The following is a 22,429-nucleotide window of genomic DNA, read 5'->3' as shown; positions in this document are numbered from 1 at the left end:
GCTCCACTGCATCATGGGAAATCTCCCGCGGGCCGGGGGGTTGGCTGCATGAGCCACTTGGTGATGCAAGCATGTGTACGCACGTGGGTAGACAAATAACGCACTCGCAATGATGTAGTGCTTTCGTCATCATGGGATTTTTTAAAAAAAAGAAAAAGAGATCTGGAGAGAGGGGGAGTTCTGCTTTTGTCGTAAAATGATGCACTCAGTTGCACTCTTTGCTTCAGTCACAAACAACAAAGGGAAAACAAACAAGCCTGCATCATATTTGTCCTAAAAACTGCAACTGAAAGGATACATTAAGGCTGTTTGGCTGCCCTGAACGTAGTAAAAACAGCAAACAACTGGTGTCTGAATAGGTGCAAGAAATCCCTCTTCAAATACAGATTAAAGGTGGGTCAAGTCAGGTCGAGTCCTTCGTAAACTCAGTCCGCCCCCCTACCCCCAAGACACTCGTCTTACTTCCAGTATTCAGTCTTTGTGTAGAAAAAAGACAAGATATTAGTACCTGTTTAAAAATTAGATTATTGGCCATTTTATCTAACCTGCTCAAAGAGCCTGACAAGGAATTTAATTTGGATTATAATCATTGATATTCAGTGAAATAAATTAAATCAAATAAATAACTTAAATCTATAATTTATACAACCTCCTCACTGATTTATTTCTTCGTCACTCCCAGTGACTTTTAAACTGAAAAAACTGAAACACTGAAAACAAGTCATCGACTCGAGTCACCGTGTCTCAAATTGAGTCACAAATATCTAACTTTGAAGCAGAGTCTTAAGTCATCCATTTCCTGTCAAGGAAAGTTGCAAATCATCATAACACGATCATTCAAGTCCATGTCTGGCAAAACTTGACTAATGAGTGTTTTTAACGTCTTAACAGTGACTAAGACTCATTCAACACTTCTATCACGAAGTCAAACTCCACAAAGTTACTCACGTTGCCGTAGTCGATGTAGAAGACGTGAACCTTCGCCGGTGACTCAACTTTCTCCACTCTGGCTCTGTACCTGCAGCAGCAAAAGAATAATTGAGAGAGAGACAAAGACAGTGAAAGGGGGGAAAGAAAGAGAGAGAGAGAATAGAGCAGTGGGAAAAAGAGATGAAGACAGAGGGCACAAGAGGAAAAGGAGATGAGTAAATGATTCCGTGCTTATTTCCCTGGGGAGAAGGTGTTGGAGGATCTGTCTGTTGTGATCGGGGGAGAGGAGCAGGAGAGGATGAGCAGGCTGGGGGAGTGGAAGGGGGGAGGGCAGTGGGGATCTATCAGGACATGGCAGGGCTGCAGAAATTGCACCGAGGCCTCCTTGCAATAAAGGACAGACATTTTAACCTATTTTTTCCTCGTAGCAAATAACTTTAGTGCATTAGCACTAATCAAAAAAAACAAAAAGCCAGCGGTTTTTACTTCATAAAGGTTTGATTTTTTCCAGCACATTTGACAGTTTGAGCGCAAGCAAAACGAGGAAGCACAGATCAGTGACAAATTAAAAGAAAAATCACAATATTATGTGTCTGAGCAGGAGCCCAATCCAACTCAAGAATTCTTATAGAAGCTACAGACGAGCATGTCCCTCCTCAGACTCAATTCAGGAAGTGTCTTTTTATCTGACCACCAGTCGTCTTGAGTCTCAACTCCAGTACAAAAGATGAGAGCGGGGAGAACAAATTGGCTGGGAACCAAGGATGGCATGAGAAAGCCAAATAATTAGAGGCACATGGGCAAAGAAAGAGACAGGAGAACAAAGTTAAAGCTAAATAAGTGATTAACAGGAATACGTAAAGAGCGTGCGACAAAGTGTGAGCGACTGATGAACAGAGGTTTTTCCTTTGTTTACTTTCTTTCTGTGGTGTTCTAAAAGGCCTTGAAAGGCAACGGATTTCTAATTAGCCCCCTTACGAAACAAGCCCACATTCCACATGCATCACAGAATACAAAGATATGGAACACAGAACAATGAGAACATGAACATAATTAGCTTGCTGAATAATATATGTCTGGTAAGGGGGGGGACAAAATCGCGAACATTTGCTACTTGGAGCAGGATTACAGGCAACACTTTCCTTTACAAAAACAGCAGAAGAAAGTGAAGGTTAACAACAGATGGTCTGTTTAAAAAAGCCCAGTGACTTGCGATGGTGGCTGGGGTAGGAGAATAACTTTGGTTTCGCCCCTTAAAAACCTGCAGAGGAGGATGGAGTGAAGGATGGAGGAGAAGAAGAAGAGCACCTGTGTCTTGGGAACATTTGGTTTTTTAATCAGTTTCCTGATCTTTTTTTCGCCGTCACCTCCTTGACATAGACACCCCCTCTTCCCTCCCTCGATCACTGTGACTTTTATCTGTCCCCACGACCATCTGTAAACTTCCACATCCGGTGCGGAGACAAGATGAAGAGAGGTGTGTGTGTGTGTGTGTGTGTGTGTGTGTGTGTGTGTGTGTGTTACTGTCAAGCGACTGCTGATTCTAAAAGGGCCAAAGCAATGGCAGTGAGCTAATTACACCCTGTGGGTGTCTGCAGTTAATGCATCACAGGCTTGAATAGAAAATGAAATGTCAGGTTTTCTTAAGAGGGGGAGGAAAAAAAAAAAACATGCAAACGTATATCTTAGAAATGATGCTCAAAGTGGTGGAAAATGTCCCAGTGGCAGTGGGGGTCGTTTCAGGTTTTCATAATTAACCATAAGAAACTTTGACTATTTGCCTTAAGAGAAGCTTCTTGATATGGGTTACGTATAGAATCTTGCTCATTAATTAAGGTCACACTAAGATAAATATCAACATTCCAATGTTTGCTTACCACTCGCCATCAGCAAACTTGGCTATGCAGTAGTCCCCTCGGCGTGGAGCGTAGGATCCTTCCACTGGTGGCTGGGATGCAATCTCTGCTCTCATGGTTTCCATCAAGCTCTCCAGCTGGCCTCCTGAAAAAAGACACAGACAATGAGTGAGATGTGGCAAAGCTCAGTCTACGATACCAGTGCAATTAGAGGTTTGGTTCATTAATTTATGTGTCATTTCATTACATCACTATGGGCTGTTTTCAGCTCACTTTTGACGCTGATGTGTTTGCTGTTTTTGACTGGGAGGAGTGATTGACGGAGGGTGGGTCCTGAGGCAGCAGCAAACAAGAACACCTTTGAGTCTTACCTCTGCAGAACTGCTAACTAACTGCATCAGTATAAATAAAATAAAATCTGATGCAACTTTGCAAAGTATGACTGTGTGCTTCAGAGTAAGGCCTTTTCTGAAGGTTGCTTATGTTTGTTGTTACTGAATGGGAGTGCTTCCCTTCTTTTTGTTATGAAAAAATAGGATTAATTACTGCATTGCATGCTGTAACATGGTTCATTATTAAAAAAAAAGGTTCAGGTTAAATTGCATCACTGCCTCAGAGAAGGTACTTCAAACCTTGACTAAACAAACGAAAAATACAAATCCTTGTTTGTAGGTCACACAGCTCTTATCACAAACTATAAAGGAATGATAAAGAACTTAAGATAAGAAGATCAGACAAAATTATTTACAGATGTTTTTTTCTCAAATGCTTCAGTGCCAATGGTATGCCACAGCCTACTCAAAAACATCAGTAAGCCGACAACCCTTTGGAGACTGAAACCAAAAATCACAATAATGTGTGGTTTTTCGTAGCTGTTAGCCCATTAGCACCCCACTGCTAATGCTGGTTTGACCCTGTCGGAGAAATGCAGCTGTGAGTAAAGCAGCTGCTCCAACGGACCTTCATGGCCTATCAAGCCATTATATCATGCGTGGCGGACCTATTATGGTGGATTCAAGGCGAGTATGTGGGCTGTCGATATGGCAGGAGTTGGGACAAATCAGATAGAGAGTCAGCGCTTCATGGAGTCAATGGCAGCGCTAAGTGGCAGCCTGATTTGTACCCATCAGTTGCAATTGGGGGGGTGATTGTGAGCGCTACTAAATTTGTGCATCTCCAAGAGAGCCACTTCTTGGTGTTTGTGTAATATCTACAGTATATTTGTTTGTGTATGGTTGAGTATGTTTAAGCACGCATGTCTATTCGGGCTTACAAGTGGCTATGTGCGTGTGTATGTGTGGGGCGTATGAAGTGTGCGGGTGCAATTATCTCAGCTAGTTCAGTAAAGTGGCCCACATGAAATCCCACAGCCGTCTTTTTAGGGGCTATTTTCACTGATTTACCACCTGGGGGAGGTTTAGTTGGCAGGCCAGGTCGATCAGTAATAGAGCACCTTTAACCGCACATATTAAAAAGGTGCTCCGTGGAACTTCTGTGTTGTCTTCTGTAACCCTGATGTTTGTTTGTGTTAACACACTCCATTTCTAAACTAATGTTAGATACTGTTGCCCTCACTGCATCTAGTGTCTTCCAGCAATAGGCAGATTTCTTAAACCCAAAGTCAAAGAAGAGTCTTTGTTTATCACACAGAATGTACAACGTAGTGAAACTGGTTCTCTACATCCCGGAGGAGTAGTGGGCAGCGTACGTCAAGCCCCCAGGGACCAACTCCTGATCATAGCCAGTGAAGGCAAACTCTGAGGAACCCACGCAAGCACAGGGAGAACATGCAAACTCCACACAGCCAGGATTCCCAGGATCTTCTTACTGCGAGGCAACAGAGAGAATCACTGCACCACTGTGCTGCTAAGTTCACAAGAATCCAGGTTTTCCCTAATTTCTCAGCCATGTAATACCACGCGGTTCCATACAGGGTTTTTAAAATGTTTTGTATGTTTTTGAAGACTTTGAAGTTTGGACTGGGCAAATATCACTGATGCAATGAACGGACATAAAGACATGGCGATGCTACTTTGAATAACAAAAAAAAAAAATCAGCTGCCTTCAAAAAGGCAGTAACTAAAACCAAGTGTAAAACAGAACCTACCACACTCAAAACAATTGATGGATATAGACAGGGAAACGCTTGTTAAGGCCAAATAGACTTAAACCTGAGGATAAGTCATCAGAAAATATGGATCTTAAGACAGTAAAAGAAGAGATTAATACACTTAAAGTCAAACTAAACTAAATGACACAAGATTAATGAGTCTAATTAAGTTGGTTTATGACAGATGAGCAGTGGAATATTTGTAAAATTCAAGTATGTGCAAATAGTAGGGAAACACTGTGTGCTCTCACACTACAGAGAGTCTGTCCTCTCACTGTGTCATCAGTCCAAATGCTCCAGCGAGGGGGAAAAAAGAAAAAAACAGCTCTTTAAGCTGCAGCTTGATGCATCACTAATACACTTTGAATATTCCATATTTGGAAAAAACCAAGAGCATCTGCATCTAAACTTGGTGTTTACAGTCACCAGGTTCTTGCAGCTCCAGTTTCCTGTGTTAACATGATTTCTCCCACTAACCTGGTTTCTACGCGCGAATGCAGTCAGTCTCAGTGTAAAATTAGCAAGTTCTGCTTACTATGCATGTTATTGCACTGTAAAGCAAACAGCTTGGAGGGAGGCAGTGCAGCACGACCGCCTCACCTCTGAATACACACCTTGCTTTGCTCCTTTACTGCTGTGGTGAGTCGCCTGTAACACCTAATATTATTTATGCTAATAGAAGAACAAGAAAACATAAATAACGATGCTGTTTTCCGAGGGTTATCTGTGCTGAGACAGCCGAGCAGCTGCCAACCAACATCAGACAGGCAACCTTCATTAGCACGATGTCAAACTTAAAGAAAAACACCGGCAAAGGGCACAAAGGGATTTATAGTGTGAATGAGAAGCTAGTTAGATTGTGAAGGGGGGGTCAGGGGCAGGAGGTATGGGGGTAGGGGGGCGTCCAAACACCTTATTGGCCACCCACTGCTCCACCAACTGCTGATGAATGCAGCGAGGGGAATATGGGTATAAATACACACACACACAAAAAACAGACTCATCCTCTGCGTTTTGTAGAGAAAGCAGTTTTGGGAAAAACATGTCAGATGAATTGCTTCCCGAACTCCTTGCCTCACATGCACGCACATACACGTGGAGGTTGTGTGGTTACATCATTATGCTCTAGCTTTTGCCACGGCGGCTTGGTGCAGACTTACTGGAATGGCGTTGGGCTATAGCCGTCACAGCCAGCCACCTCCTTGATTTATTAATCTAATTAAAAAAAGTTAGTGTATGCCTGCCTTCCTTCTCAGAGTGTGTGCATTTATGTGTGTATGTTTACACACCCACTTATATATTTATTTCCATTCCTGGGCCATGTTCCACTTACGGTCCGGAGAGAAATTAATAAATGACACATGAGCTTTGACACACACACACACACACACACACATATATATTTTAAAGCTTGTGTGTGTCAAGTAAGTATATATATTCACACGCACGAAGCCTTAATGGAGGGAGTCTCTTAGCTCAACCTAATTAAAATGCTTTATTCATGCAAATGGTAAAGCAGGACTGAGCGTCAGTATGGAGGTGCAGCTGTTATATCTGATACATTAAACGGGGGTAGATTTCTGACATGCCACATCAGGAACAGTGCCCTGATTAGCTGACGATGAGCTGATGTGACTGCCAAATCTCTGCATCTTACGCTCAGATCTCTCACTTTGAACTGCTTGCAGGATCTCCCAGGGCGTTCATTTCTACCTCCAGCCTGTGAATAAGGCTTGTTTACTCCATAGCAGACTTCTACTGAAAAAAGAACCTGGTTACTTAAAAAGAGCTGACCAGGATTGTACAGAATGTTCCCAAGCATCTAAAATATGTTGTTTACTCCTGCGAGGAGATACAAGATTTGTGGTTTTTAAAGATGCCTCCTTAAATAGAACAGCTAAAAACATTCTGGCAATGCATATTTGACATGTACAGGCTCGCTGGTGTAAAATGGTTAGCTAAGAAAAATATATCTCTATGATCTGATGCCTTAATGTCTACTGATGTTTGGTGCAGCTTGCATTACAAATCTTGAGAGTTCATTTTGTTCTGTCCGATTCAGTCTGTTTTTCTGATTTTATCTCTCACGTCTCACCGCAGGCTGATAAAAAAACAAGTCTGATTCAATGTGTGTTTGAGTGTTACTTCTCTATAGGTTTGCTTCGTGGTTGGGAATTATACGCCAGGTTCCCTATAGGCTCTGGCCGGGGTTATGCAGTCAAAGGGCACCGACAGTACAGTGTTATGGATCAGCAATTTTAACAAGCTGATTTATGATCTGCTGTGACCCATGGATTCACTCCAATTACTTCCAAGTCAAGTCCAGTCACACTTTAACAATAAATCCATGTCCATCCAGTGACTGACATGAATCCTGGCCTTTTTCAGGTTATTCTCCTCACGACCTTCAGTACCGTCTTTTATAATTTGTTTGTTTGATTATTACAATAATCTGCAATAGAAAAAAAATCAACTCCTGATGCTTCTAATGAAAATGTTAACGCTTTACACCAGGGTCTTTCTAATTAGTGGTAATTAATAGTTAATAAGGCCCTTTTAAGTCTTCTAAGATGCTTTTAACATTTTATATTGTTCATACTACCTTCATAGATACTTTAATTTTTAGATTAGACATTTATAAGCAATTATAAGAAGAATTTTAATAATTTATAGACTGCTAACAATTTTCAACATCTAAAAATAATGAGATTCCTAGTAATTACAAACACATCTAAGTGAAACTACCAAATCTATTATGTCACTGTTAAACCTTAATAAGCTTTTTTGTTACACTTATAAGATAAATTCACACTTAATTATACCACATATTGCATCTTTAACTCTGCTTTTTCCAGCTCCCCAACGTGAAATGAGGAATACATATGATCAAGGTTGACCGACTACATCTAATTCGCTAATCTATCGCTTCATCACATTCACCTCAATGGCAGCCCGACTCATGAAGTCTGGTAGTTATTGTTGCAGTGTTTTAATGTTGTTGTTGGGGCTGCTGATGTTGTTGTATAGTGATTATGTAATGTCTTGTAACCGTTCTTTATAGTGTGGTGTTAATTTCCTTTACAGAGCTTTGTCTCCGTCTCCTGCCCAGGGACTAGACATGTAAATTAGCTTATGGCACACTCTGGTACAGCTAAGCAGCTGTGCACTCTCCCTGTCAAACAAACAACTAAATAAATAAATAAACTTGTGGCCATGAAGTGTAATATAGCCTCAAACAGGCCCATGAAAAAACAGTACAATTATTAGCGAATCTTTGAGGTAAATTGTACAATCTCAAAGATATTCTGCAGCATGATATAAACATCACTTATTGCTTTCACACAAAAAATAGTGCTACTGTAGTATTATAATGAAGGTAGACAGCTTTAGCTCTTTCTGGTCTCAGGCAGCATCCTCATTGAAGTAAATTGACACATTTTAATTTATACATGTTTCCTCTCTGTGCGTTCCTGAGCATTTCATAACATGCACGACCACATTTGCAAGGTGCTTTTGATTTAGTATGCAGAGTGTGCTTCAAGGATTATCATTACTCTCTGCTGGGATTTACACATCCATTTTGCTGTGCAGGCCTCTTTGGTTGAACGTGAAGTGGCTTTGGGGTTACAAATTCATCAGACACTCATCATCCATGTGTGCAGGTATAAGTCTAGGTGGCTCCCTCTCTACAGAGCAATGGTCAGGGAACTATTTGTGTAAAAAAAAAAAAAAAAAAAAAAAAAAGCATATCACAACACAAAGAGTATCAGGGATGTGGAATCACACAGAAGAGACACTACACTGAATCAGCTTGGAAGAAAACTGAAATGAGCCTTTACATGCTGCAGGCGAGCTCAGAGAGAATATCTGGGCCCTCTGGGGTCAATTGAGCAAAATTGTATGCGAGCGCAGCCTCTAAGCAAAATTCTGAATGAATGTGAACATTAGGAAGGAAGTGGTGCTAGGACACTGTGCATTACAGAGGCAGAAACCTATTTAATGTTGGCATGAAGACAACTAAATATCTGCGTGCAGAAGGGGTAAACCATGTCGAGCGTGAGTGCTCATTTTGTGTTGAAGGCAGAGCCAAAGCAATGATCCAAAAAGCAGCCAAATCCACTGACTGTGTGTGATGCTGGCCAATTTCTCTCTGTCTTCATCTCTTTATTCTGTGTTCTCTCTCGTTCTGTAATTTGTTTATACACCATTATGGCTGCAGCTGTTTGTAAATCATATATAATTACATTGTGAATGCCCAGTGCAGAGTGAGCGAGCGATTAGGCTTAAAAACACAAAAACAATGGAGAAGGAGAGGGAGTGAGAACGAGGATAGGGAGACTGACAACATTTATACAGGTCGGTTATGATCATATTTGATTATATTGTGGCGCACGGTGTGTGAGCAGAGACAAGGGGGAAACGAAAAGCCAATGAAAACAGTGAATCATGTGCCCTTTCGCCACGCATCCCAAGGCCGAACCGAATTCTATTAAGCCGTTTACGAAAGCCATTAAAGCACAGAAGGGTAAATAATCACAATATGACAAAGGCAGAGGCCAAGAGAGCCCCGGTTGCTTTTGAAAGCATTCTAATTTTCTGGCTTATGAGAATGGAGAAATTAAGAGTTAAAGTGTAGTTCATCTATGAAAAGGACACCTGCCGAGGAAACATAAACCCGACTTTAACTGCAGATAATTTATGAAGGAGGAAGGCGACATTTAGAGGAGTGATAAAAATGCAAACCGGGGCAGATGCACAACCGTTTTTTGTGTCAACGTTGCCGTTCGTCTTTATATCGCAAAGCCTTTGCTGTACGCCCCGGCCGCCCGGTCAAAGACTGTGCGGACACACGGATGGCGCATCATCCACCATCTGAGAGTTTCAGAGCCGCTGAACAGAGCTTTGTGCTTCTGCTCACCTGTTAGTTCCGAGTGTTAAATATGCATAAGGTCTGGACGGGGGCTGTATTCTCTGGGGTAGAGGAATGGCTGCGTTTCAGGACATGCAAGCAACACTTCAAAGGTAAAAGGCCGCACTGACAGACAACAAAAACACAGGCGCAGGGTACAGTATGTGCTGGCTCGCGAGGGGCTGTGTTCGTGTGTGCAAACAAACACGCACAATAACACACAGACACACACACACACACCTCGTGCACCCTGTGGTTGGTCAACAAAGAACCTGGCGCTCACCTGGGGATATTTGTACACTTTCTGATGACAGTGTGACAAGGAGGGAGCTGAGACAAGAGGAAGGGCCATTTACTCCCCTTCCTGAGTGATGTTTAAAGTGGTGTCAGCATCTGCCGAGCATTAAGGGAGGCCACTATAAAAAACAAATGATCCCCCTGCTTGACTAATGCTGCTCCACTCCCACTGGAGAGTGATATGGATTATATCTCATGCGATGCCGCCCCAACCACCCACCACTGCCACCAATTACCCCGTTCCATTCTACCCTTCCCGGCAGTCTGGAACCTTTTACAGCAAATTACTGTTTCTGTAATTGGAAAAGCCATCAGTGAAAAATTTAAACAGAGATGGCATCTGTGGCTCTCTTTTTGCATCAGTCTCTCCTGCTCCTCTCTCTGCCACCTGTCGAGCCTCATTGACTGCAGCTAATGCCCTGTTTTGATTGTGAGGAGTCCAAATATATTCACAAGATGGCCCCGTGCAACATTTGGGGAAAAGAGGACCGCGGGGGGGTCGCTGAGCCTTGCCAATTTTGAAGAGAACCCCATTTGGACCTGTAAGTGGCTCACCACTGCGAAAAGTGTCGTTCAGCCATTCAGTATTAGGTAATAGACCGAGAAGTTTGACATTAGTGCAAATCATGCTCGCTGGGATGGTGAAGAATGCGGAGGACAGTGCTCATTTTCTGCCTGAAAATCAAAAGCACCCCGCCTCAAACCGACAGGTGAGCTGACCTTTTAGAAGCTAAGTTGCGTATCTGATTTAATAATGAATGCCTTGGGAGGGGTTGGGGGGGTGAAATCATGCGGGCAGGGTCTGACCTCTAAATATTGCATCTGCTGCAGTGGCAGGGAGATGGAAAAGTGAAAAACAGAAGCATTGACTGCAACTTTCACTTGCTTGTTTGATTACTTTGTTCACTGTAGGTATTTGGTCCGATGCCACCGCAAAGGATCGTACACACTTCACTTAATAAAACATGAGACAAAAAAGACTGATGGACAAAGCTGCATCTAGTTCAAGTACTTGTTTTTTTTTTTTTTGGCTTTCTTTGCCTTCTGTGAGAGACAGCAATTGTTGCGATGGTAACTCATTTTATTCGGGCTGAATGTAAAATTAGAAATAATATGGTGGCACAGACGAGCAGCTTTAGCTCTGAGATGATTGCATCCACACTGCGAGAATAGTATAGCAATTAAAACTGTTCTCCCCTAATCTGAAGAGGCCATTAAACTATTCAATATAATCATGAATACAATTGTCACATTTGGCATTTTGTTACACTTCTTTTGTCTTTTGCATGAAATGCGAGTTACTTTTTTTTCTCCTTTTCACAATCAGTTGCTTGGCTTCATTGTTTTAATTGGACGGTTCAACAAAGAACAGACATGATTAACAAAAAAGTACTTTCTGAAAAAAAAAAAGTGTTTCATAACCCACTGGTGTAGCAGTTACAGTAATTATCTCCACCCCTGACTGACTTTGGCTTGATGCCTACAGTGCCACAGACAGATAATTCAACCAAAATGGAAAAAAAAATAAAAGGAGCAGTGCAGGCAGCATTGTGACGATCGTTTCTAAATGTGCACCCTTGTTTTTCGTATTAAGCTCTATTGTATAAAGTAATCATCACTTGGCTGCCTTGACATGACATCCAATTAGTGGGCTACTCACCCGGATCAATATGAAATGCTGCAGTAATTCTCATGTCCTCTTATTAAAATCAGAACCCTAAATACCACTGTTACTGTGGCAAGTCGCCTCCACTTAAAATAGAGTTGGACTTGAAAAGAAAATAGATTATTGCTGTGATGCTATCAGATCACTGTAGGGAGGCCATATTGGCTGAAGTTGTCTTTGTGTGGGAAAGCATACATTAAAGAGGACTGCTACACGAAGAGAGAACAAGTAAATACGCCAACATGAATATATGAAAATCCTCTATTGGCAAAAAAACTGAAAAAAATAAGATTAAAACATTGCAACCTAATAGAATTAGATTTCAAAAGACAGAAAATGGCCTGGTTTGAAGTGTAGCCAGAGAGAGAACCGGTCCCTGCCCGCCTTGCTCCATCAGTAGCTGGGTCCAGCTTCATTAGGTGATGAACAGCTGCTGTGTGTAAAAGGTAGAAGTGTGAATAATGTGGACGGAGTGGCACCTGGTTGGGGGGAACGACTCCACTCATTATGAGTCTGTAAGGGTGCCAGGAAACAAGCAATAGACAGGATGTGCCGCCAACTGTGCCGCAGCTGAGGCTTGCGATGGGCGGAAAACGCGTGTTTGTCGTACGGGGCCGGGCTTAACAATCCAATCCCACGGAGGTGACAACTGAGTGGGGTCCAAATCAGAGGGAGCTGCTAGGACAGGGCAGCCGAGGCAGGCTGGATGCAACATGTTTTGCATGGTTAAAGAAGGGGATATGGAAAGGTCCAATGGTAATTGAGTAGCTGCCATTTTATTTCACACCTATCTCTATGATGACTCCACCCGCTGAGGAAGCTCATGAAATAAAGTTGAGAGCTCAGGTAGAAAGCTGGCAGGTAGACATTGGTTGAATACCTCATTTTCACTGGATAGAAATGTTCTTCAAAAGGGTAACGCCACCAATTTACACGTTTAATTTGTTTACAGATCTTAGGGAGTACTACGGCAAATGTGAAAAAAGGACTCCCCTCCAATGATGTAATTTAGTGGATTAAAAAGGTGATATCACAGGTTCTGCTATATCAATTTGTATCATTTGTTTTCAAACTGGCCATAATGAGTCCAACATCACCCACATTGCAGCTTAACCACGAGAGACATCACTCAAAGTAATTTATCAGACTACATGCAGTCTCCTCTAGAGCCACAAAAGGCTTTACAACCACTTGTTCCACACATGCACAAGACTTTTAAGGACACTTTAATGTTTTATTACATTGTATTTATTGTTGGAGTTAAACACTCTACATTTGGACTATTTTTACGTATACTTAACTCTGTCCAGATAAACATCTCAAATATTTAAAACGTGTGTTTTTGGCCAAGCAAATATCATTTGACTTCCAAAAATATCAATCAATATTAATTTCTTTACATAAACACATGACCAATATCTTGAGATTTTTTTTTAATTTTTTTAACAGTTGAAGGCTCCTTTATGTTACAATATTTTTCAAATGATCTTGAAACATGCAGTTTTTGGGCATTTCTGTACAGCAATTATCTGTTGCGTAAGTGCCAATATGTGGGTCGCAACCGTGTCTCCCCTCTAGGTTTATTCAAAACATTCCTTAACTACTACGTACTATGGAATTGGGACACAGTTAATGGGCTTTTAGGGAAACTAATACTCCCGTACTTTATGTCTTTGATTAAAAAACATTAGAAAAGTGGCAGTGCATCCAGTACTCAGGTTGCAGCCATTACAGCTACACACCCATAAAGACTTAAGGAATATATCTAGCAAGTTTTTAATTATGTCCACTTTCCAGTAAAGTGGTAAAGCAACAACAGTGTACAGACCAGAGTCACTTCCTCCCCCCTGTGCCTGGAGTGGCCTTTGTCTTTTAGTGTCCAAGGTCACACAGATCTATGCAGGTCCCCCTCTGACAGTAATTACATATAGCCTCCAGAGAGAGGGCAACACGCACAAGGAAAATAGGGAGAGGAAAAAGAGAAAGCGGTACGGCGAGGAGACAATGTGTGCAGGGAGAAAAGTGAGACAATGAGAGATAAACGCATACAGCAACAGATAAAGACCCTTAAAATAAACTGAGGATTAAAGAGCGCAATCCCTCAAGCTTCTCAGTGACTTGGAAAAAAGCGTTCCTAACGTGAAATTAATCACTTATCGAGCTGGTGTAAAGATATCCATATACGAAAAAACCCACACTTAGGAGTAATTAAATGTGAATAATTAAAATGGGAAAAGGGGTAAAATACAGAGCGCTTAGGACCCCCAGAGAATAAAAGATATTACAAACTGCATTTTCTCAACAAAGTATGAGAAACGCTTGGAAGATAAAAGCGTAGAGACCATTTCCTGGGCCCTTCATATGTTCGGCTAAGAGCAACAGCAGCTGTATGGACTTCTCAATCACTATTGCCCTCAGCAGACCACAATAAGTAAGTAAGTGTATCCTGTTCCAGGAGATAGCCAAAACTTTCACTGACTTAATGGTTTGGAAACACCATCTAAATATTAATAGATGTAACCATAATGTTTTTATAGGTTTTTTTGTATTCTTCCTCTTGTTTATTCTACTGTAACAGATGTACTGTTGGACTGTTTGCTATTTACAACATCTGGTGTCTTGCTCAGATGCACTGCTCATTGTAACTACATTGAGCTGCTGCCAACTGCCTTAAACTATATATGCTTGTATCAATTTTAAGGTCAGCTTTCATCATCCCTTTTGTTCTACTGTCGGTATATGGTATTAATTATACACACTTGACCCAATCTGCCATATCGCATTCTCACTGTGGAATAACTTTTTCGTTTCTTTTAGTGCCATAAAGCACACTCAAAAAAACACATTTTCTACCTCACGCTCCATATTGTTAGTATCATCCTGCTACCTGATATAATTCACAGCTTTTTTTTTTCTTGCTGCTGTGACACTTAATTTTCCCACATCGAATCAATTAAGTTAGTCTTATCTTACTGAAGCAATGGTGGAAAAAAAAATGTGTTCTTAACTGCAGACAGAAAAATGACTCTGCCAGTCCCAGCTGTATTTTAATCATTTTTGTTTCTATAAATACACTTTTATGATTCGTGTTACACCCACAATAAAGAGCTGTGGATTACAGAAGTTAAGTAAATGGGCTCGCACCTATCATCATTATGATGTCAAAAGCAAGGCCTCGGCGGTATAGACAAAGGAGAAATGTTCCCCCCTCCTTTTCCCCTCATGGCTACCTTATTTCAGAAAAAAATTAATGGTGTTTTTTGGTGAGAGACGAGTAATTTTCTGTCTTGTTTGAATTGTGCCATGAATTCCACATAACTGTTTATTTGAAGATGATACTGCAGGTCAGGAGAGTCACAGTTTTTTATAAAGTGCTGCGTGCTTTGAGTGAAACCTCTCAATGAACTACACTGCCTCGCATGAAAATGAGAAAAAGTATGAAAAAGAGGTCAAAATCACAACAAGTTAGGCCATGATGACGGCAGCAGTTATGTGAATGGAGGGTTAGATTCATGACCATGTTGTGGGTTTTGAGAGGATGTTACTTACACAACTGTTGGGTTTGTAGTCCTAATTGCTGTGTAATCAGACTTACACAGTTGTACGACAAATAACTTTCTTTGAAAGGTGAAAAATTATCTTTTGATTTGACAAGTCATATGGAAATTTAAGCCACAAAACCAAATGAGTTACCTCTTGCCATTAGCTACTGCACACAGTTTATTTTTCTCATGGTGGTCCACCAGAAGGGGAGGGTCTTCGGCTCTCCATAGTTAGACTCCCATGTTCAAGTTACTTCTAACGAGGCTTGTTCCTGGCTTTCAAGCTGAACATCAGGGAAAAGATGGACCAGGGGAATGCCAGTTAGCTTCCAAGGGTGTTACACCTCAATGATGGTCAAGGAGTACTCAATGAGTGTTTACTCCATCTGGCAAATTGAGAGCGAGCGATAGCTGCCAAAACACTGACTGAACTCTAATCCTATCGAGCAAAATTGCAACAGAAGAGGAGAAACTGGTTGTGTTAGTGAACAATCAAACTCCTGACATAATGTAGGACCATCATCAGGAGTGTTTAACATTGTTGGGACTTAAAATGAACTGTTTGGGGTTGAATGCTAATATATACACAGTACAAGGAGGGCAAATGTTCAAACAACACATTGAGTAGTGCAAAATTTCAACTAAACAATTGTAGGTGTCGCAGAGGTCATCAGTGCCACTGTATTGTTAAAGTTCCGTGATGTTCACAGTGTTGCATCCATCTCGTGCTGTGTGTACTTTGAGTGGAGAGTTTGAGCATTTGTTTCTGTTGTAACTCAACAAACTGACGTACACGATTTGTTAGAAGTTTATCCTCATGGTGCGGCACACATGGGATGCGATCAAATATCATATGCATTAAAATTTCACATGGCCTGGAACATTAACTGTGGCAATAAACACATTATAGCCACTCTATGGTTTATGTGAAGTGTTATGTTGTCACGAGGTGCAATCACAAGCTTATTTATAATATTCAGCCTCTGCTTCCAAGCTTATCTGACTATATAAATTCCTTCACTCCAGAAATTGGGGGAAAGGGAGGAGAGAAGTGGAGGGGGGGTTGAAACATGTAATGATATTGCAAAGCACCCTGCTTGTATGATTTTACAGGCAGTAACACTTTGATGTGCTCTTCAAGGGGCTGGTATGACTTAATGTAGCTTTGAGGAAGCGTCAGCAAAAATGAAAGAGACCAAGGGAGAAAAAGAGATGGTGGAAGTTGGGGAGGGGCAAACAAGGTGATAGAGAGGGAGATGAGGAGAGGGAGGCAAGGAGGTGAGGACCAGACAGGTTTTTACATCCCTGCTGAGAATAACACTTTTTTTTTTTTAACTGGCACGTGAGCCTCTTGGTGGAAGAACATGGCCCAATTAAAGGAAACAAAATGTGAAATAGAAAGGCTGCAGCCTTGCTGGATCATCTGAAATCAAGCCTTTATATGAGAAAGATTAAATAACGCACAGCTATCCTGTCAAAACACACTGAGAGCAGCATTATAAAAAATGCAGTTTGTGTACAATTTCTTTAAATGCAACACTTAAGTTGCTGCTGATAAAAACTTGTAAACGGTGTGCATATTGCTGTTTTCCCAGGTTCCTTATAGATATAACGGAGATTCCTGAAAGTCCCCACAACTCTGACTCCCTGAGATACTTCGAACAAAGGAACGATTTCACTCCACATCTCGCCCATACATTTTCTCTGCTGACAGTAAGTGATGCTGAAGGCATTAACCCCAGCCTCAGGTTAACACGTGCCATGTGCTGTACAGTTCAACCTCTACACAGTGACACGTGATTTCGATCAGTGATAAAACCTTGCACATAACCTCAACATCACTCCTCAACTTGCAGGGGAGTGAAGCTCAAGTAGCCAGCGGACATGTAAGGGCTTTAGATTTGAATCTACAGCTCATGGCAAAGACATGAATAGCAGATTGTCTGTGCACATTTCTTAACACCTGGAGCTTTCAAAGAAGAGCAGAGGAAAGAAAGGCCGGGGTCTTGAAAGAACAATTGAGGCCAAATGCTTTCCACACCCATATGTGATTGGATTATTATGGAGTGAGTGATGCTCAGGCTCAGATTGGCAGTAAATGAAGGCAAATTAATTAATTACGGCAGTGAGGCAAATTAAGAGGTGGCCAAAGTCAATTTCATGGCCGCTGACAGTCGACTGCCAGTGACGCCAGATGTGGGGGGCGGCTTTGAGGGGAAGACCTTCGCATCCCGCACTGCTCCCACACACAAACTGGCAGAAGATGAAGGGACGGTGACTGGCATGAAGGCTTTGGATCTGTTCCAGCCGGTTTGTGAATGCAGGTTTCGGTGTTATTGTGCCTTTCTGAATGTGTGATTTCGTCAGACAATAATTGTGTTACAAAATCAAGACAGATTGGGTCCAATTCTGGCAGATGGTGGTTCAAACAATTCAGTCAGGATGATTAAGAAAAGGTAAAAACCCACGCTTGGATTGTTTCTAAAAAGATGATTTCAATTAGTGATGTACTGATCAAATTCTTTCCATCACCTGAGTACAGGTATTGGATCAGATTGTTCATTCTCTAATTCTAGTCTCTCATTATTTGCACTGAAATAATGGCAAAGGTGTTGCTAAGCGCACTGGGGCCTAAGCATGAGATCTGTCTGGCCTTAGTTACTATTATTAGCCTCAGACATCTTAGTGGCGACAAACTGCTGCGTGTATTAGCTTGTAATTAAACACAGATACATATGTATACATATACACACACCTTGATATTGCAGAGGATGGCCCATTAAGTATACAACCTAAAAGATGGGCCGTTACTCTGCACAAGACAGAAGAGGGGGAGGTATTATGTGTGCATTCATTCACACACACTCGCAAACAGAGCTCGTCAGAGGGAGCAGCCATGCGGGAATACCAGGGATTGTTAGTTTTCCCATCTCCAAACTTTCCTCTCCCTTCCTCCCCCTGTCACTGGTGACAGGAGGGGATGGTGTGATTTATTCCCGTCATTCAGTAGTAATAACAAGTAGGACGTCCTTTGTTTTGTCTCTGTTGGTGGGAGGAATGCTGCAGCAAGGGATGAGGTGAATGTCAGAGTGGTAGAGATAATTGACATTCATAAAGTCAGTGTGGTGTTAAAAGGGAATAAAAAGTGAGAGAGCGAGAGCCCCTCGCTCGCACCTCCGTGTGAAGAGACTGTTGATGGTGGGTAATTTGTGTAGGAATGCTTAAGATGATGAAATAATCACTGTAGCATGAAGCAATACAGCCATTTCAAGTTTTGCTAATTCACATTTGATCTACCCATGTAGTCTGCATATGCTTAATGACTCCATCAGGCAACTGTCGTTCACGCATTCCTGCACGCACACGAGGCACGACCTCACGTTACCTGTCTCTACGTCCTGGGTGTAGAAGTGCAGGGTGTCGCAGATTTCGGTGACGTATACTGCTCTGTAGTTGGCCACTCGTTCCTTCTCCTCGGTGACATGCACGACCTCCTCAACGGGTTTCTCCTCATAATTGGCCCAGACCTACAATATGAACACAGGTGACAGAGACAGGTGAATGACTGCAAACAGACAACAGACCTTTGTACTAGCCATTAGAGCTTATTCTTTGTTTGATTCAAGAAAAAAATCATCTAAATAAGAACAGATGTGTGTCAGAGAGGAGAACTCTTGATACGTCCATATAGAAGTAACAGCAATTCAAACATTTTGCACTACTATCTGATTTGGTCACATATTCATGAGTGCCAGATAAAAAATGGAATAGACCTTAATATCATACAGAAAAAGGGGTAATAGCAAATAAGCATTATTTTTTCTCATCATCACCCATGCAAAGCCCAACCACCATGATGCTTCAACCATATTCCAATTCAGAGGAGATAAGTGTGAAGACCCTATGTGACAGTCTTATCAACATAGAGATATGAGTAATAATAAAAAAGTAATATGACAACCCACTGGTCCACCACTCATGATGTGAAAGCAATAATGGTTGTCACAGAACTTTCTATTAGTCATAGAAAATGAAGCCAAATGATATCATCTTAAAATGAATGATGAAACAGCAGACAGTGTGATAGAGCCAAAACATTCCATTAGTAGATGGACACAAATGTAACTGGCGACTACTTTGATATCCAAGTAACCAATTTAAGTAATAATAGCAGAGATTTCCTGGTTGAAGCGTCTTAAATGTGAGGATTCGCCTTTCTCTGTCCCACATGAAAGTAAACCAAGTATCTTCTTATTTTGTTTAAATCAAGTTGAGATTTAGACTTTTAAAGTGAGGACATTTTGGCTGGTCCTTGCATGTTACACGGCCAATTTGAGGGTTCAGTCCTGGGTTAAGGGTTAGAACTAGTTCAAGATAACAGTAAGACTGAGGTCAGACATGTGGTGTGGGGGAAAACATGACGTGTTTGGGAAATAATAATGTTTGTGTGTGTTCGAGCATAGTGTTTTGTGCTTGTGTTCGTATGTGTGTGTGTAAGCAGGTTTCATCCTTTCCATGCTGCATCAAGGTTAGTTCGCTTTCGGCTCCCCAGGAGAAACAGAGGGCAGGAGGCTCATTAGGGAGAAGTGCTTTGCCTTGGGCCACATATCAAACTGCATGGATGTCAGTAGATGTGTGTCGTGTGTGTGTGTGTGTGTGTGTGTGTGTGTGTGTGTGTGTGTGTGTGTGTGTGTGTGTGTGTGTGTGTGTTTACAGAGAGCAAGGGATGCGGAAGAAAGAGTGGGTGGTTGTCAAGACTGAAAGCAGCATGTTTGTATAGAGCTTCAAATATAGTAATAGTATTAAACACGGGCACCAACACAGGATGGTCAGGATGAAAGCAAGCTCATCAACTCCCTGCAGATGAAATACACAAGAGGGGGAGTGCAGGAGACATAAAGAAGAAGACAAGGAATCAGGGAGGGTTGGGGAGCTCAAAAAGTCAAAAAGTGCTCCAACTTCTTTTGCAGAAAACAGCAGCAGCGGGGGCACAGCTTGTTACCGCTCATTTCTGCAGGCTATTTGGGAAGTGTTTACTTTGAAAGGTTAGAGAAAGAGGAGGAAAAGAGGCAGACAGATTTTATAACAGCACAGTGATATTAGCCAATTAGGTTTTGGCTAATTATTTAACTGCATGGTATCATCGAGCTAATTAGATTAACTAGTTTTAGTGTTGTCATTTTTTTTTTCACTCGTGCCTTGGCTCATCTGCAGAGCTTCGCTAGTGTTAAGGCTCAGTTAATCATACCCCAGGCTTTCTTCTTCTTTTTTTTTTTTTAATATGCTGGCTCTTCAGCATGATTAGATTATCCTTTTACCTCATTGATGTGGTGATGTACACTGGTAAGAGTCTTACGGCAGTGAACTGAGTGTTCATGTGTGCGCATGTATGTCTGTGTGCAAGAGACGGAGCAATTGGTGAATGAGATTTGTTGGGGAAAAAAAACAATTGTCACCACCATGGAAGAAATGTTTCCAACTGTTAGCCACGAAACGAGTGACCGAAGAACTGAGCAGTGCTGCCCTGCTTACCCGCCAAGAAAAGACAGGGTCATACTACCCAATTACATTCAATTATTCATCCATCAAATGCTGCAAATAAAAGGAAAAAGAGCTGGAGAAGAGAAGGGGGAAAGGAGCGAAGAAGGGAGGAAAGGAAAGCAGGTAGATATTGTGGGGATTGAGGGCGAGCAAGGTTAATGAAGACCGAAAATACAGCCACGCTTCGTAAACCCCGAGATCAACCAGGATTTTTTATTTTTCTCTGTACGGGGTTAGACAGGCACGTGCATTATTAGCACATTCATATACAGCCACACGCTCATATTATATGCACAATCACAAATGCAGGAATACACAGCATCAGCTAATAAACATGCTTCCCACATTGCAACCGAGCTGACACGGCGTGGCTTTTAATCAAACCTGCAGCACCAATTAGGGATTACAGAGATTAGAGTGTCACCATTCATTAGCCTGGTGGGGTATCACTGTGCCACTTTTAGGGCTGTGGCAAGTGGGTTGGCTTATGGTGGGATTGGACACCAAGCACATCAACAAAGGAATGCCCTTGACCTCTGGCTTTGTGTCGAGTACGGATGTCACAGTGACAAGAGACGGTTGCGGAGACAGAAAAACACATTTGCCTCCCCTATGAAAGTTCTCTCATGTGCCGAAGACGCAGCTAGACTGCAGTCAAAGCAGTCGGTCAATTGTTGCAACCAACATGAGAGATATTGCTACATTTGAAGTCGAACCTTTTTTGCCATTTTCCATCTCCCCATCCCTGACACTGACTCCCTGTACAACCGCCTTCAACTGAAAATGACCGACATCCTGCTGCCTCTTCGGCTCCCTCTGTCACTGCAATTGTGTAAATCGGGGTTAATATTGCGTCTACACAGGAGGCGCAGTGTGAACAGCACATGAGCAGAGCAGCGGTTTCAGTCCTCTGACTGCACAGGATAAGTTCAGACACAGTTTTGAGGGGTAGGTTTATCCACATTTTGGCAGCGCACAGAGCCCAACAAGCAATGACTGTAGTTAAGGGCATACAAAAATGGAAGAAAGAAGACGTCAAGAGTAAATAAAAAAAAAAAAAATGCCATCTTGCATGGATTAAAAAAGAAGCATATTTGTTGTGTCAGACGTTGTAAAACATCTCTTGTATGTACACACTGTAAGATGCACACACTGAGTTTAGGTTGTCTATGCATGAGTTGATAATGTTTAAGCAAAGATTCTGTGGTAACCCCAAGATGAGCATTTGCTTTGCATTGTCTCCTACCACACTACAAATACTGGCGCTTCAACTGTTTTTAAAGCTCAAAAAAATGCGAAGACGCACGCACGCGCCTGCACACACACGTACATGGGCTGCGCCCAGGGCTGATGACCTTCCGTGAGCAGCCAACCATCCTGTTTGTTCCACTTGAATGCAGGTATGTGACTGCTGCTTCTGCTGCTGCTCTGCAACTGCAGCCAGACGCTAGAGCCACCAAGCTGCCAGAGACAATGAGAGCGAGGGCAAGCAAGAGAGAGAGAGGGGAAGGGGAGAGAGCGATGGAAAGATGGGAAAAAGGAAAAAGCGGCAGGCCATTAAGCTCAGGCTGAAAGGAC

At 42.0% G+C, this 22,429-nt stretch overlaps 1 protein-coding gene across 1 annotated transcript in view; it reads right to left on the bottom strand.

Annotated features, from left to right (window-relative positions):
* snd1 (staphylococcal nuclease and tudor domain containing 1) overlaps positions 1-22,429 on the bottom strand; it is a 174,651-nt gene that overhangs the window by 23,649 nt on the left and 128,573 nt on the right. The window contains exons 18-20 of the mRNA XM_030439353.1: positions 18,696-18,837; positions 2,808-2,931; positions 949-1,018 (exon numbers count right to left, since the gene is read on the bottom strand). Of these exons, the coding sequence (XP_030295213.1) occupies positions 949-1,018; positions 2,808-2,931; positions 18,696-18,837 (336 nt within the window). The remainder of the gene's footprint in view (positions 1-948; positions 1,019-2,807; positions 2,932-18,695; positions 18,838-22,429) is intronic.

The sequence above is a fragment of the Sparus aurata genome, chromosome 14 (assembly GCF_900880675.1).
Source record: "Sparus aurata chromosome 14, fSpaAur1.1, whole genome shotgun sequence".
In the NCBI taxonomy this organism is placed as follows: domain Eukaryota; kingdom Metazoa; phylum Chordata; class Actinopteri; order Spariformes; family Sparidae; genus Sparus; species Sparus aurata.
This window is presented reverse-complemented; position numbering and strand designations above follow the sequence as displayed.